Genomic DNA, 13475 nt, shown 5'->3' with positions numbered 1-13475 from the left:
CAGGCTACATTAGTCCCAGGTCCACACTGTCAACCAGAGGGTTTCCCTATTTCACCCATGCTCATAACAAAGAGGCCCCCTGCCTACCTTCAAGGCACTGTTATCTCTTGGTCCTGTTATCTAGGGTAAAGAGAACCTAATTTGCAGGCCTGTTAGTCAATAGGTGATACTGAGGACACTTGGACATTTTCAGTCTACAGTCAGGTTGTGGCTACAAGTTTGTGAAGTGGTGTGTGATGCAGTGTCTTGTCCACCGGCGGGACCCGATTAAACAAGGGATCAAATTCAAAGTGATGGATATTTTTTTTAACCAGACCATCAAATGCTGTTCCACTACCATTGGCCCATGGAAACAGGTGGTTCACTCCCAAGAACCTACTTCCCAACTGTGATCCACACACTGGCCACTTAGTGGAGAGTCCTTAACACGTTGCGTACCGGGGTATTTTAATTCCTAGGAATTCTGGGTGGAGGTGTTGAGGTTGGAAATATGTGCCTATTAGGGCGCAATGCCTTTGATTTAAGCATGTTTAAAAAGCTAATGTTTAGAATATAACTACCCAATCAAACGTTATGATGCATCAATTCATTATGAATAACAAACAACAACAGAAAACGTACTAACGAATACGTATCGTACGCTTTAAAATTGTTTAGGCACGCCTAAATGACGAAAATCTTCGTCATCTGTCCGGAACAAAAATGACGAGAATTCTCGCCATCCGTATGCAACGTGTTAAGCTACTGACTTGGCCCAATGGTCAGCCACACACTCCATGCTCAATGACTAAGAGGAAAACAGAAAATGCTCCAACATTCCACCTGCCTAGTCTGAAGGACAAAAAAGTAGAGTGAGATTCTAGAAACAAAAGAAAAAGCACAGCAAGGCCACCTGCTATATGCAGGTGGGTTTATGCTCTGCCAGCATAGGCACACAATCAGACCCTTCAGGATTGTGTTTGCCATTTCGATAATCACCATCCAAAGGAATCAATCTTCCTCCAGGTTTGCCTCCATAAGGCAGTTCAACGGCCACTTAGAAGGGATAATGGTCATCATGGTAGATTACAATCTGTCTCACTCTAAATTTTTCTTTGGCTCTAAACATTTAGCGCTCAGTACATTTCAGTAACTTAGGCTGCAAGGTACTGAAATTATTTTACTACTGACTCCAATCCTCAAGATAGGTCTAAGGTTTGACTCATGGGTCATTTCATCTTAAATCAGGCAGATAGTGCAAAATCATGTCAGGTGACCATCACCGATTTCTCTGAAATTTATCTATGTGAAAGCAGTATCCTTATGATGAATAATGATGACTTGATTTCAGCTCAGAACTGAACCGCTATAAAGTTACCATTCTTTGAACATTGCAGATTAAGGCCTGTGACTAAGAGTAAAAAATGAAAAATCACATAAATGCTGATTACTAAGGAACCATGATGAATTTCTAAAAACCACCGCAGTTTGTTCAGAAGAGAATGACATTAGCGTCTCATTTATGCATCCATATGGTCCATCAAATCGTTCCACATGGCCCAAAGTAGAAGACTTATATGAATTGCCATTGAAAAAGACTCCGTGCAAATTGCGACTCATTCACCGTTTCCAGTCAGTAGCAGTAGGTGTTTGCACACATTGGATGCCATGGAAGTAAACAAGATTGAACTTGCTTTCAGTCAATAGATGTAACCAATCATTCAGATATGAACTTCTCACTGTAATAAATGCTAAGTAGAATGAAACTTAATTCCCCCCTTGAAGGTATGCAATGCAATCTTGGTGTACAAGAATCGAAAACATGCCTAATTTTGACATGTCTTAAAACAAAAAGTATAAAAATACCTTTTTTATTTTTTAATTGAAATCAGAACATGAGAACAGAACACTACCGAATGAGAAATTTTAAAGAAAATTAAAGGTGGCCTTTTTTAGTAATAAATTGTTAAATAATGACTAATTTTTATTGTTTAAACAAGTCCTATTAGTTTATTATTGCTTCAAATGACTTGCAAGCCTTGCCAAAATGGGCATAAATGAATTCTCATCAAAATGAAACAATAACTACTGCTTTACGGGCCATGGTTCCTTAGTAATCAGCATTTATGTGATTTTTCATTTTTTACTCTGATCATTCATATTATAAAATAAAGATGGAAATATTTCTTACCTGAGGAACATGATAAAACAGTGCCTGCCAGGAAAATTGTCATCCCTTTCTTTTTTCCTTGTCATTTTATTTTTTTAATTAGCTCATTCAAATTTTCTATTGTTATTGATTGTGATAGAGTTAAGGTCAGCCTTGCTCATCCATCTCATATGGTTTGTCTTCATTAACACTCTGGTGAGGGATTCTTCCCATCAAGGATTGGGTATATTTGAATAAAGTTGATAAGCCATATCTTCAGTGGCATCACTACCTCATGAAAGCTGGTGGCAACTTTCAACATTTTTCATTTTAAAGTTAAGAGAATTGGCTGGATATGGGGAAGGTTTTTTTTCGTCATAACTTATTTTTCTCATTCATCCACCATGTTCACTTGTTGAAGTGCAATTTTGGGTCTGAGTGAACTATCCCATTGCTCAAAAATCACAAACATTGGGAGAGACATCGAGTGATTTTGCACACAATAATTTCCTTCATGTCTTTGCTTTCATGACCAGGTAGTTTCTTCATCCAGTTTATTGAGAAAAGAAATAACAAAATATCAGACACTGTGCTTGATGGACAATACTCTTAACTGATACACATAGTACCACATAAAATAAATCCAAACATCAATTTAAACAAGCCCTCCATTCCTCAATTTTCGACTTCTGATAGTTGACAATTCATAACAACTCACAGTGGTCACGCCCTGTGAATTTAAATACATACATCAATTTGCCAAAACATTACAGCATTTTCAGCATTACAGTTCCAAATAGCCATGAAAATACATGAGCTAAATTCCCTGTCCAAATAAGAATAAAATTAACATTAATTATCACAAGAAATTGAAAAAAAACAATGATCACAATAAAATTTCAAAAAGAGGGAGAGGAATGACAATATTGACACTGAGCCATAATATTACTTGATTTTTGTTGGTATAATTTTCAAAATTTCAATCAAACTGATGATCATTTCATGAATTAGACTTGGAATGATTTCATCAAAAACCCTCCCAACTCTTTTCAAGGACCATGCACACCCAAGAGGAAAATTAAAATATAAATTTAGATCATCCAAACTCAAGGCCAGTTAGTAAGCCATTGGCAGAGATGGTGATTTGCCAGATGGTCAAACTTGGTTTTTGATTGAAAAGAGAGAAAACTACCTAGTCTATTCATTAATTAAATTCATGTTTTGAATCAACTGTGCACAATGTTTTAACATTTTTCATTGATAAATAATAATCTTACTCTTAATGAAAAATATCTATCACCAGGGTTGCCAACAATTTCAATAGAAATTATACGAAAATAAGTCAGATGAAAAGAGTAAGTAAATGATAAATAATGCTGAAAATTCTAAGCCAATGCATGAACAGAAAAAGGGTATCCAACCAACTTACCCTTATCTACCTGTAACACAAAATTATTTTCCAAGAGATCACTCCACCATTTATGCAATGATTCATGTACTATTGATATATAGAATATTTCTATAAAAATTGAAACGTTATGAAAATGTCTCTGATCTTTCACAACAAAATACAGAATTGACATTAACTCATACTTAATTAAAGACAGCAGATAAGTCTTCAGTGAAACTGAACAATTGATCTTCATGAAATATCCCTCCGCGAGGAAACACAAGGCACAGAAACATATGATTGTGGTCCAAATTGACGATGATGGCATTTCATCTTTGACCACAGTGATTGCAATGTTTTAAAAAAATCACCAATCATAGAGGCAATTCATTGAGCCCTTATCATTACATCATGAGTGATACAGCTTTCATGGTAAAACACATTAAGTAAAGATAGTCAGCTCTGAGCATGCAACACAGTGATTACATCTAAACGCAATAAAAAACTAAAGACATCATTGGTAATTCAAAAATAGAATTATGACAGTTTTCATAATAACTTCTATTCAGTCAATTTATTTGTTGTTAATATGCAGGAAAACATAATTATCTTCGATCTCTATAACGACGATCACGATCCCTATCTCTCCTTTCACTTGTCCTTTTCAGGAACTCATCAACTGAACGATCATACTGAAAATATACAAAGAAGAGATTAATCACAGTAATTAACTAAAGGAAACCAAAAAATATTTCTCCAAATATGTAAATACTCATCAACTAAATTGCATTCATGTACTTGAAAAAACCTCTTATCCCTTATATAAAATATATTATGTAAAAAAATAAGAAATCACTATTAATCAATGAACAAATGCACTTCTATAATAATAATATTTATAGCTTGCTGAAAAAACAACATTTAATTTCAAGGTACAGAAATCCCTTTATTTTAAAGGCACACATTCATAAATGATAGTAGAAAAAAGGCAAAAGGTCAACAAATGAAGTAGAGACCAACGACAGAAGATGAGTGCGTAAAACCTGTGATCTGTGCAGAGGTTGAAAGAAACATACCATGACTAAAATCTTAGTAAATGCCATACCATGGTAATCTATATAATACAAACTTAAAGGTATTTTTATCTTTGTTTCCAGATACAGTAAACTCTTGATTTTACGAAGTCAGTGGGACCGGAAAATTGGCACTTCGTAAAATCGAGTTTCGTAAATTCAAACCTTTTTCATAAGTCACGAAAAAAATGTTCGCTTTTGTTTCTTCCGCCGTTTTTTGTCTTTAGTGGTCTTATCTAAATGTTTTCGGTGGTTATTCTCGGTATAATTCATATAAAAGGCTTTTTGCTATCGATTTATGATGTGAAAAATCGTTAAATAATAATACCACCATAAAATTCCCATTTCTCGTTCATACTTCAACATCAACGATCGCTAAAGAAATTCCCGACCAGTTTAGAAAACGTAATCAAATAATGAATTGCAATGTTTATTATAAGAATTTACAGTAATAAATTTGTGGTTAGGAGCCAATATCTACTATTAAGTATGCAAAAGATAGATATTTGTTTCTGACACCCACGGAATTTTAGCGGCAGCCGGCCTAACCGCCATTTATGTCGCCCTCTATCGCTCAGTGACGAGAAAAAAAGAAAAACAAGGGTCTTAGCCCGTTTCCAAAATAACCTTCGTAAGTCAATGTTTCGAGTTACTTCGTATTTTCAGCAGAATGTGCTCTATTTTCACTGAGATTCAATTACGATCATAAATAACGTAGGATGTGATTATCTTCTGGCGAATATTTGAAGTAAATTCTGTTTGAGTTCTCCATCCGACTACTGTGTTCCATCATCTTCGCAGACGTTGCCATAAAAGACTTAATTCTTCATCAGGACTGTATTCTTCATACCAGGTGTGAGGTGACCTGTTCATATAGTATGTTTCTCTCCTTTTATGCCGACAGGAGCAAGGTTCCAACCGGAAAACGACAGGAGAAACATCTTACAGTATCGGAGAAATATAGATAGAAACGTTATTATCCACATTGATTGTTTTCCTACAAGAGACGTTTTATCATTTCTCAACGTGGTTAAGTATTGGTTCACTAGCGTGAATTCCCAAAAAATGACACGCAAAAACCTGTACCGTCACCTCATTTAGTTTTCGTGTTCCTTTCTCCGCCGTATTGAAAGTTATGCAAAGGATCATTGACATAGAGAAAAGATTTTCTTAGTTTTAGCACTAAAAAATAGTCGCGCCATAATCGTAAATAAATATAGTGTGGAAAGAGCAAAGAAAATAATTTCAATTGAAAAGTCAGCTGAGAAGAAGAGAGACAATTATAAGCGCAGCTCCATTTTCCCGATAGTGGAAGATACTTCTTCCGCGTTGCAGGTAAAGATGAACCATGCCCTTCTCCACAATCGGGGAAAGTTCCCAGTGGGTGGGGTGAATAAGAGTGGGATGGGGATTGCCTGAGGGAAGAAGTGTGGTCAGCACAAGGACTGGTGAAGGGGGCAGGTCAAAGAAGGGTGGGGAAATGGCCTTCAGCTCTGCCTCAGTCTACTTTTGGGGGCCGTATTTTTTTGCGACGCACACAAGCTCAGTCACCTTAGGGAGGGAGTGAATGGGAAATGCTGGGGAAGGAGGGGTTTGGGATGCATAAGGTGGGTGTCAGCAAGATCAGCCAAAGGCGGCAGGAGGGAAGGGACAAAGGCTTTGAATGGACAGAACCCCAGCATGGGAGAACGGGGAAGCGCGTGAGAAGAAAGTTCATGGTTAGACTTGGAAGTGCGTCTTCATTACGAGAAGCCTGAAATATAAATTGGCGGTAAATAGAGCCCAATACTTAAGATATTTAAGTTGTCCATTCACAAAGGCCAATATATACACGAAAAGATATTATGGCGCGGATTGCATGTATCAACGTCCATTTCGGGATGTTATTAATTTCTGTTCCCATTTATAAAAGTAGCAAATAGATTTGAAAGAATGATAATCATGAATAAAAATATCTAAATCGATATCCAAACGCACATGAGCAAAATAGATGAATGTATACATACCGATCCATCGCAAGTAATACCGCTCAAGCTTCTTCCGGTACAGGACTTTAAAATCCTGGATAATGCCTTGGTCCAAGGGCTGGGACTTGCTAGTCGAGTTCGGGGGTAAAAAGAGGACTCGAACATTGGCCAATTTTAGATCTTCTACGTATTTATGAACGGTGGCATTATCCATTATTAAAACAATTTTGCTGTTCTCTCCAGCAATTTTTCTCTGTAGACGTATAACCGTTTGCTGGAAAATTTCTCGGGTCATCCAGCTGTTTTTATTTGCATGGTAAAAAACGGGGAGGGCTTCCAATTTTACATGTTTTAAGCACCGTGGCCTTTCAAATTTCCCAATGACAACGGGCTTATTTTGTCCGTGCCCGTTTGGTTGACGCACAGCCCCACAGTAACACGCACTTTAAGCCGTGTCCCAACTCGTTAGCCATTAGGCATCATGTATTTAGCCAGCCAGATTCTGGGCAGCCAACCACAAGGGAGCATGAATTGGGACATCCTTACGCAGGTGCTGCCATCTACTGGGCACTAGGCCAATGCAAAACAAGAGATAGTCGGAATAATTTGAAAAAATGATGAACAAAACCCACCCTAAATTGTTAAAATGTGATGGGTCAAGTGAATTTGAGAATTAGATGTCGGAGAAGAGTATTTAATCATAATTTTAGTATCTTAGACAACCTTTTTGTAATAGTAAAGTAGGGGTATACTTTCAAATTCGTATTTTTAGTTCCATATGGTTTTGTTAAAGAGGTTTTAGCTAAGTTTGTGGCGTAATGTTAGCGTATATTCCTTTTCATTGGTTTGTAATATTTCAATCGTCTCTCAACAAAGTACTTTTTCGAATTCCTTATATTTTAGCAATTTAATTTCTAGTTTTGTATTATTAAGAACAGGTCTATTTAGTCTATTCAAACGGTTACCGTCTGACTTGGGAATTATTTTCAAAATTTATTGAAAGTATGGTTTACGTACATAAATCAGGTTTCGGTATCATCTTATAATCACTATAGATTTTAATTTTTGTTACTTATTCCGATTCCAATTTCGGGACTTTGTCCAATAACATATAATAATAATTGTTTATTCTTACGGGTGTTAACCTAATGTACAAAAAGTTTTAAATAAGAATTTAGACATAGTGTTGCATAATTAAGTATATATTAGAAGCATATAAACATCAATAAGCATTATTTAACACGTTAAAAAAATATACGGTAGCAAAAGATAACATGTGATCGGTATGAAAAGTTATACAATAACATATACATACATAAGAAGCATATAAACATTAATTAGCATTAAAATTAACGCCGCCTTCTCTTTAACTAATTTCTCCGTAATTCTTACACTTCCATTAACGCATTTCATTATTATAAACTAAATAAAAATTAATAATTAATCGAACAAGTCTCAAAATATCAACACTATTTGCAAACAAGTACTATCCCTTGTTGACAGCCATGATGCCCTTTCACCTGAAGACGCTTTGCACGCTTTGAATCATGGGAAAAGTGGGGCGAAGGATGCACTCCTCGATGCCTAAATCTGGCGGCCGCGTTAGCTGCCTAAATTCCCTCCCTTATGCTGGCTAACGAGTTGGGACATCCTTCCAAGATGGCGTCATGGCTAAATCCTTGAATTGGCATAGCCAAATGGCCAATTGGGACACGGCTTTACTCTTTTTCCCCCCATGGCACCTTTGCCCTTTGAAACCCAGGGTTGCGTCAGGTAATGCATTAAAAAATAGCCCAGTTTCAGGGGCCAGCGAGGGTGAGCTCGTCGAGGAAAGGGTCCCGGTTTAGGGACCCTTCGAAGTGCTTCGGCGCAAAGTAGTCAAGTAGTCTTCGAAGTACGTTCACAGCAGTGCAAAGGGTTAATTAGGGGTGTACGAAATACTCCGCGCGATCTTCCTGACATGTTAAACTACGAATTATTGTCGATGCTATGTTTACGAGCAGGTACGTAAATCGGGGCATAATGTCAGCCGCGATATTTTAACTGAACTCCTACTCCCCCTAAATTCTCACAGTGAGGTTTTTGGCGACCCATTTCTCTCCAAAGTTGCATTATCATTTACGATTTCGCACTTTTGATGGACCACAGTTGGAAGCGCTGATTTTTTAGCTACTTACGCCGGCGTAACTAGTTTTGTTGACAAATTTTTCGCCGTAGTTCGTATAAACGAATGCCATTTGCTCCTAGGGACCGGGCCGAGGTTCGTAAATTCAAAAAAAATCGTATAATCGAAACTTCGTATAATCGAATAACGCCATGTATTTAGCATAGGCTTTTCACCGGGACCGCAATATCACTTCGTATAATCGAAAACTTCGTAAAATCCTGCTTCGTAAAATCAAGAGTTTACTGTAATACACTAACATACATATGATACAAACATATAAATTAAATGCACTTCATGGAAATTTAAGTATGCCATTTGTGGAATGAGGGAAGGGCGGAGTGGAACTTGGCATTGGCAATAGCCTCCTCTTAACGAAAGGTGCAAAAGGGACCATGGCTAAACACACAATCCAAAGGACAAAGTGCTGTGCATAAAGAGCCCTCCACAAATCACTTGAACAGTGATTGGGAAGTCTCTGATAAACCTCTGCCCCTACCAAGATCTGAAGCCAGCCCTAATGGGTGGGAAGCCAGCATTATAGCCATCATGCCAACCTGAACCCCACAGATATTCAAGTAAAATTTTGTACCTATCTAGTTTCTTGAGAGCATAAAACGGACAATATAGTTAACGTGCATAATAAAGGTTTCTCTGATATCATTTTTGGTATTCTCAATCTCTCAGATTACCCTTAAACTTCATCACTGAAAAAAACATATAAGTTCTCGTTCCTTGATAAAATGTGGACCACACATTGTGGACAGAGATAGGTTTGGTTTCCGATTCTTTTATCAGGGGAGCAATGACTTAGAAAACTAGGAAAGGGGTGCAGCCACAAAGAAAAATTACAAAGGTAGGGACTGCCATGGGGAGATGTGGTGGAAAATTTCTTCAAGATTAACCATTTGAGCATAATTTCATGTGTAACAGGTTCAATCTAGTTACTTAAATAATGGAAGTCTACAGAAAATTTAATGAATTATAAGAAATTCTATTTTTTCTGCAATCTATCCTCTGTTAAATGAATACATGTGTTTCCTTCTATCCAATGAACCTCTATCCCCTGAAGAAGAGGCAGTGAGAGGAAGGAGTGTTCATTCCACATTTACAGTTCAGTAAAATAAAAACCTCCTTTTACAAGCGAAGGCTGTAGCACAAATTTTTCAAGTAGCACAGAAACCTTTCGAAAGACCCTTGATATCACGAGTGGCAATGACCCACACAAATACTTTGTGTTCTATTTCCGAGAAGTAAAAGTAATTCAACTAAACTAACCATAGCATTACTTTCACTTACAGAGCGTTTATCTTGACGGCTTGAACGTAAAGAATAGTCTGGAGATGGAATTCCATCGTAGTACCGAATAGGAGGGGGGGGATCAAACTGAGGCTGGAAAAATGAGAAAAATAATGACATCAGCAATAGGTTAAGACCACCAAACTGTTTACAACATGATGATACATAAGATAGATACTTACAGATGAATAAAATGGCAAGTGTGATGTTGAATGCCCTCCCCTGGAGTAATTGTAGTAGTTCTGCAGAGAAAGATGAAACGCAAAATAATGCCTAGCAATTTGAAGATTAAGCACTTCATGATATTAAATTTCAAAATATAACATTTTGTTAATACAGCCTGTAAGCAATATGCCATAAATGAACCAAAACAGGAATGTTCATGTAATACTTACTGGGTTATAATGCCTCTCCCTAGATCTTGATAACCTCAATGGCGACCTGTCTCGAACATTTTCCCTGTAAGAATCTGGAGAATGGAATAAGACGACATTAGGAAATATACGCAAAAATTCTAAGCAGGGGCAAAAATATCATTTTGTAATATTACATATACAAATTACCATTGAGACGACTCCTAGGCTCCACAAAGCAATTCTCATCCAAGTGACGCCTCCTTTCCCTATGCAGATGAAAAACATTTTCTTTAAGTAAAAAATTTTAAAATTTAATACCTGAGCCACAAATTCATGAAGTCATAAGATGAAGATGGAAAGTACAGGAATATTGCGATTAAATCATGATTTAAAAAAATACATTTGAAAGGCATACTATGAATCATAATTAATTAGAACACTTTATTTTCTACAGAAACTTAATTAACATAGAAACACCATGGAAACATAACGACAATATTCCAACAAGTAAAGATAAACATGTGGACGTTGAGATAGTACATTTAGTAAATGACTCTCCTGTAGTCAATGAAATTCTTCCTAGAACTGGGCATTAATGTATTTGCAGAATATAAATCAGCTACCACTTACATTCTGAGCAGATATCGACCAAACATAAATTTATTCAAATTCTGGTTCAATAGCTCAATTACCAGTCTTGATGCAAAAACATTTCGTGTATGGTGCTATATCAACAGAAGTAGCATGGTGAAGCATTTTATGGAAATAAAAATATGGAAATAAATGGAATTTAATGAAAATAAAATCTAAGTCAAATAAAGATGTACGCATAATAAATAATTACAAACAAACACATGTCCTCTAACAAAGATAATTGTGTGTGGTGCATACAAGTTCTACCTCAATTTCATTCCATCCTTGACAAACCCATCAAAGTAAAACTGAAACAAAAAAATTTGCTCCCTACATGCTACGGGTGGTGAATAATTAATATATTAGGTACCCTTGGATTCATGCTTGAACAAAAGATGTAAGTAATTTAAAAGATAAAGGTGTAAAGGCATCAAGGCTGCAAAGGCATCATGCCAAACAACTGCCCATTCCAAAAGCATTAAAAATGAATTGTGAATTAAAACAGGGAAAAATATGCTATGAGTGACTGAAGAAAACAAAAGTAAAATGACAATCACATTCTAGAGATGTGATTTAATACAGGCAATTAATGTAGCATTCAGAATATAATTCAGGTAATTAAAAATATAGATAAAATCCATATGCACCAGATAATGAATAAACAAGGGTACACTACCAAAAAAAAACACCGGCATAGAAATAATAAGCATCAGCGTTCTCTGTAGAAGAGGGCAAACTGATATCAAACTTACATGAGAAAATTTTGTGACAGTTAAACAGAGAGCACTCATTCTCATCATGCAGAACATAAAAGTACTAACCACGGTAACATCTAGAGATAAAAACATTGGATATCCTAACATACTCATAAGGACAAAAGTATGGGAAGAAATGTTTGGAACGTACAATTATCAATGGATTAAATGACTTATCTAAACATAATATGACAAATAAGTTCTCAATAATCCTAGATTTTTTAAAACTGAAAAGGGAATGAAGCTGATAGAGGCCATTTTCTCTCCCGAATTTGAGTGACAAGAATTTCAGCACAAGTTTCAAAGATAGACACTTCAAGCTTAGATCAAAAGATTTAGTCATTGTACACTCACCTTTGAACACAGCAATATCCCTGCCTCTATACAAAAGGAAATATTCATGACACTACCATATTTATTTTTTAATTTTTACAACTGAAATTTGCTGGATTAAATGAGGAAAACCTACTGATCTAGCATTTCAAAATACATAAAAGCATATCTAATACAGAAGTCAATAGGAAGAGTGGTATCCATGACTGGGATATTGGAGTAAAAAACTTTGAATGGGATGAAAATTATCCCACAATCAACCCTTGAACATAAGAAAGTATAATAAAACCCCACTTAGTAGCATTGAAATGTTTTTATTTCCTTAACTTTGCATTGCTTTGACAGGTGGATGGAGATCCTACCACAATCTCAATGGGTTAAATTCCGAAGGTCAGGAATACAAGTCCGAGACTTATGCACCCTGAACCACAGGAGGGGGAGAAAATGCGAAGGTAAAAAGAAAATAGACACTACCCTCATATGAGCGTGACAATGCCATTAGGTAGGGATAGGGAAGGAAGGAAGACAAATGAATCTCGCACTGTCATCAAAGCAATGTGAGCTACCACTATCACAACCAAATTTGATGTTCTGGGAGAAAGGGAGAAGGATAATCCAAAGCTTATTCTCTACATGATAGATAGCTTTGATGATGATCACTATTAATGCAAGAGAAAAAAAGATGCATTGGAGTTGACAAAAAAGGTCTAAAACAGATATTTATGTGAAATCTACTGGCAAAAGGAGAAACTTCAAAGCACCAATGGCATCAGGCAGTAGAACCATAGTTCACATTTCCAGGGAACTATGGGAACAGTCAGCCAAGGGGTTGGTAGATAGACAGCGAAATAAGTAACATTTGATCCATAGATGTGTTACTTTTTGTCCCATTTAGCAATGCATAGTATTCTAACTCCTTTCGCTATTTTTGTCGGATGGAGGGAACTCTACAACTTTTCATGTGCCACAGAAAGGCTCATTATTGGAAAATTTGTAACTATAAAATGAAAATGCTTGAAAAATTAAAAAAATAAGCACTCATGACCATGATTATTCTTTTTTTACTTTTGGCCAAAGTTGGTTATTTATCATCATTATAGCACACTCCATTGGTAAAATAGAGGTATCATCATTTCAAGAGTGGAAAATTCAATTTTTTGAGGTTGTTCTAGCTAAATAAAACACCAATAAACATAAAGAATTAACTAGTAAGTTAATTATTTAGGTTTAGGCATGAGAAACCCACAACTGAACCCATTAGAGTCATCCAGTGACCAGGTTAAAGTAAAGAGGGGCAGAAAAACCTATATCCTGGGCATTACCCTTTGGCCACTCAGGACCTCACACATGATCCTTAAGGTTGGCATTTTATGTACA

At 36.3% G+C, this 13475-nt stretch overlaps 1 protein-coding gene across 2 annotated transcripts in view; it reads right to left on the bottom strand.

The window, feature by feature from the left end:
• Positions 1 to 2665: 2665 nt before the first annotated feature.
• The window catches only part of LOC124171860 (YTH domain-containing protein 1-like), a 62662-nt gene continuing 51852 nt past the window's right edge, over positions 2666 to 13475 (bottom strand). For both annotated transcript variants that reach the window (XM_046551222.1, XM_046551220.1), the window contains exons 14-18: positions 10585 to 10643; positions 10417 to 10490; positions 10204 to 10263; positions 10022 to 10114; positions 2666 to 4210 (exon numbers count right to left, since the gene is read on the bottom strand). In XM_046551222.1, the coding sequence (XP_046407178.1) occupies positions 4124 to 4210; positions 10022 to 10114; positions 10204 to 10263; positions 10417 to 10490; positions 10585 to 10643 (373 nt within the window). In that variant the 3' untranslated portion in view covers positions 2666 to 4123. The remainder of the gene's footprint in view (positions 4211 to 10021; positions 10115 to 10203; positions 10264 to 10416; positions 10491 to 10584; positions 10644 to 13475) is intronic.

This window comes from Ischnura elegans, chromosome X (genome assembly GCF_921293095.1).
Source record: "Ischnura elegans chromosome X, ioIscEleg1.1, whole genome shotgun sequence".
In the NCBI taxonomy this organism is placed as follows: domain Eukaryota; kingdom Metazoa; phylum Arthropoda; class Insecta; order Odonata; family Coenagrionidae; genus Ischnura; species Ischnura elegans.
Note: the sequence above shows the minus strand (reverse complement) of the source record. Positions and strands in the feature narration are given on the sequence as shown.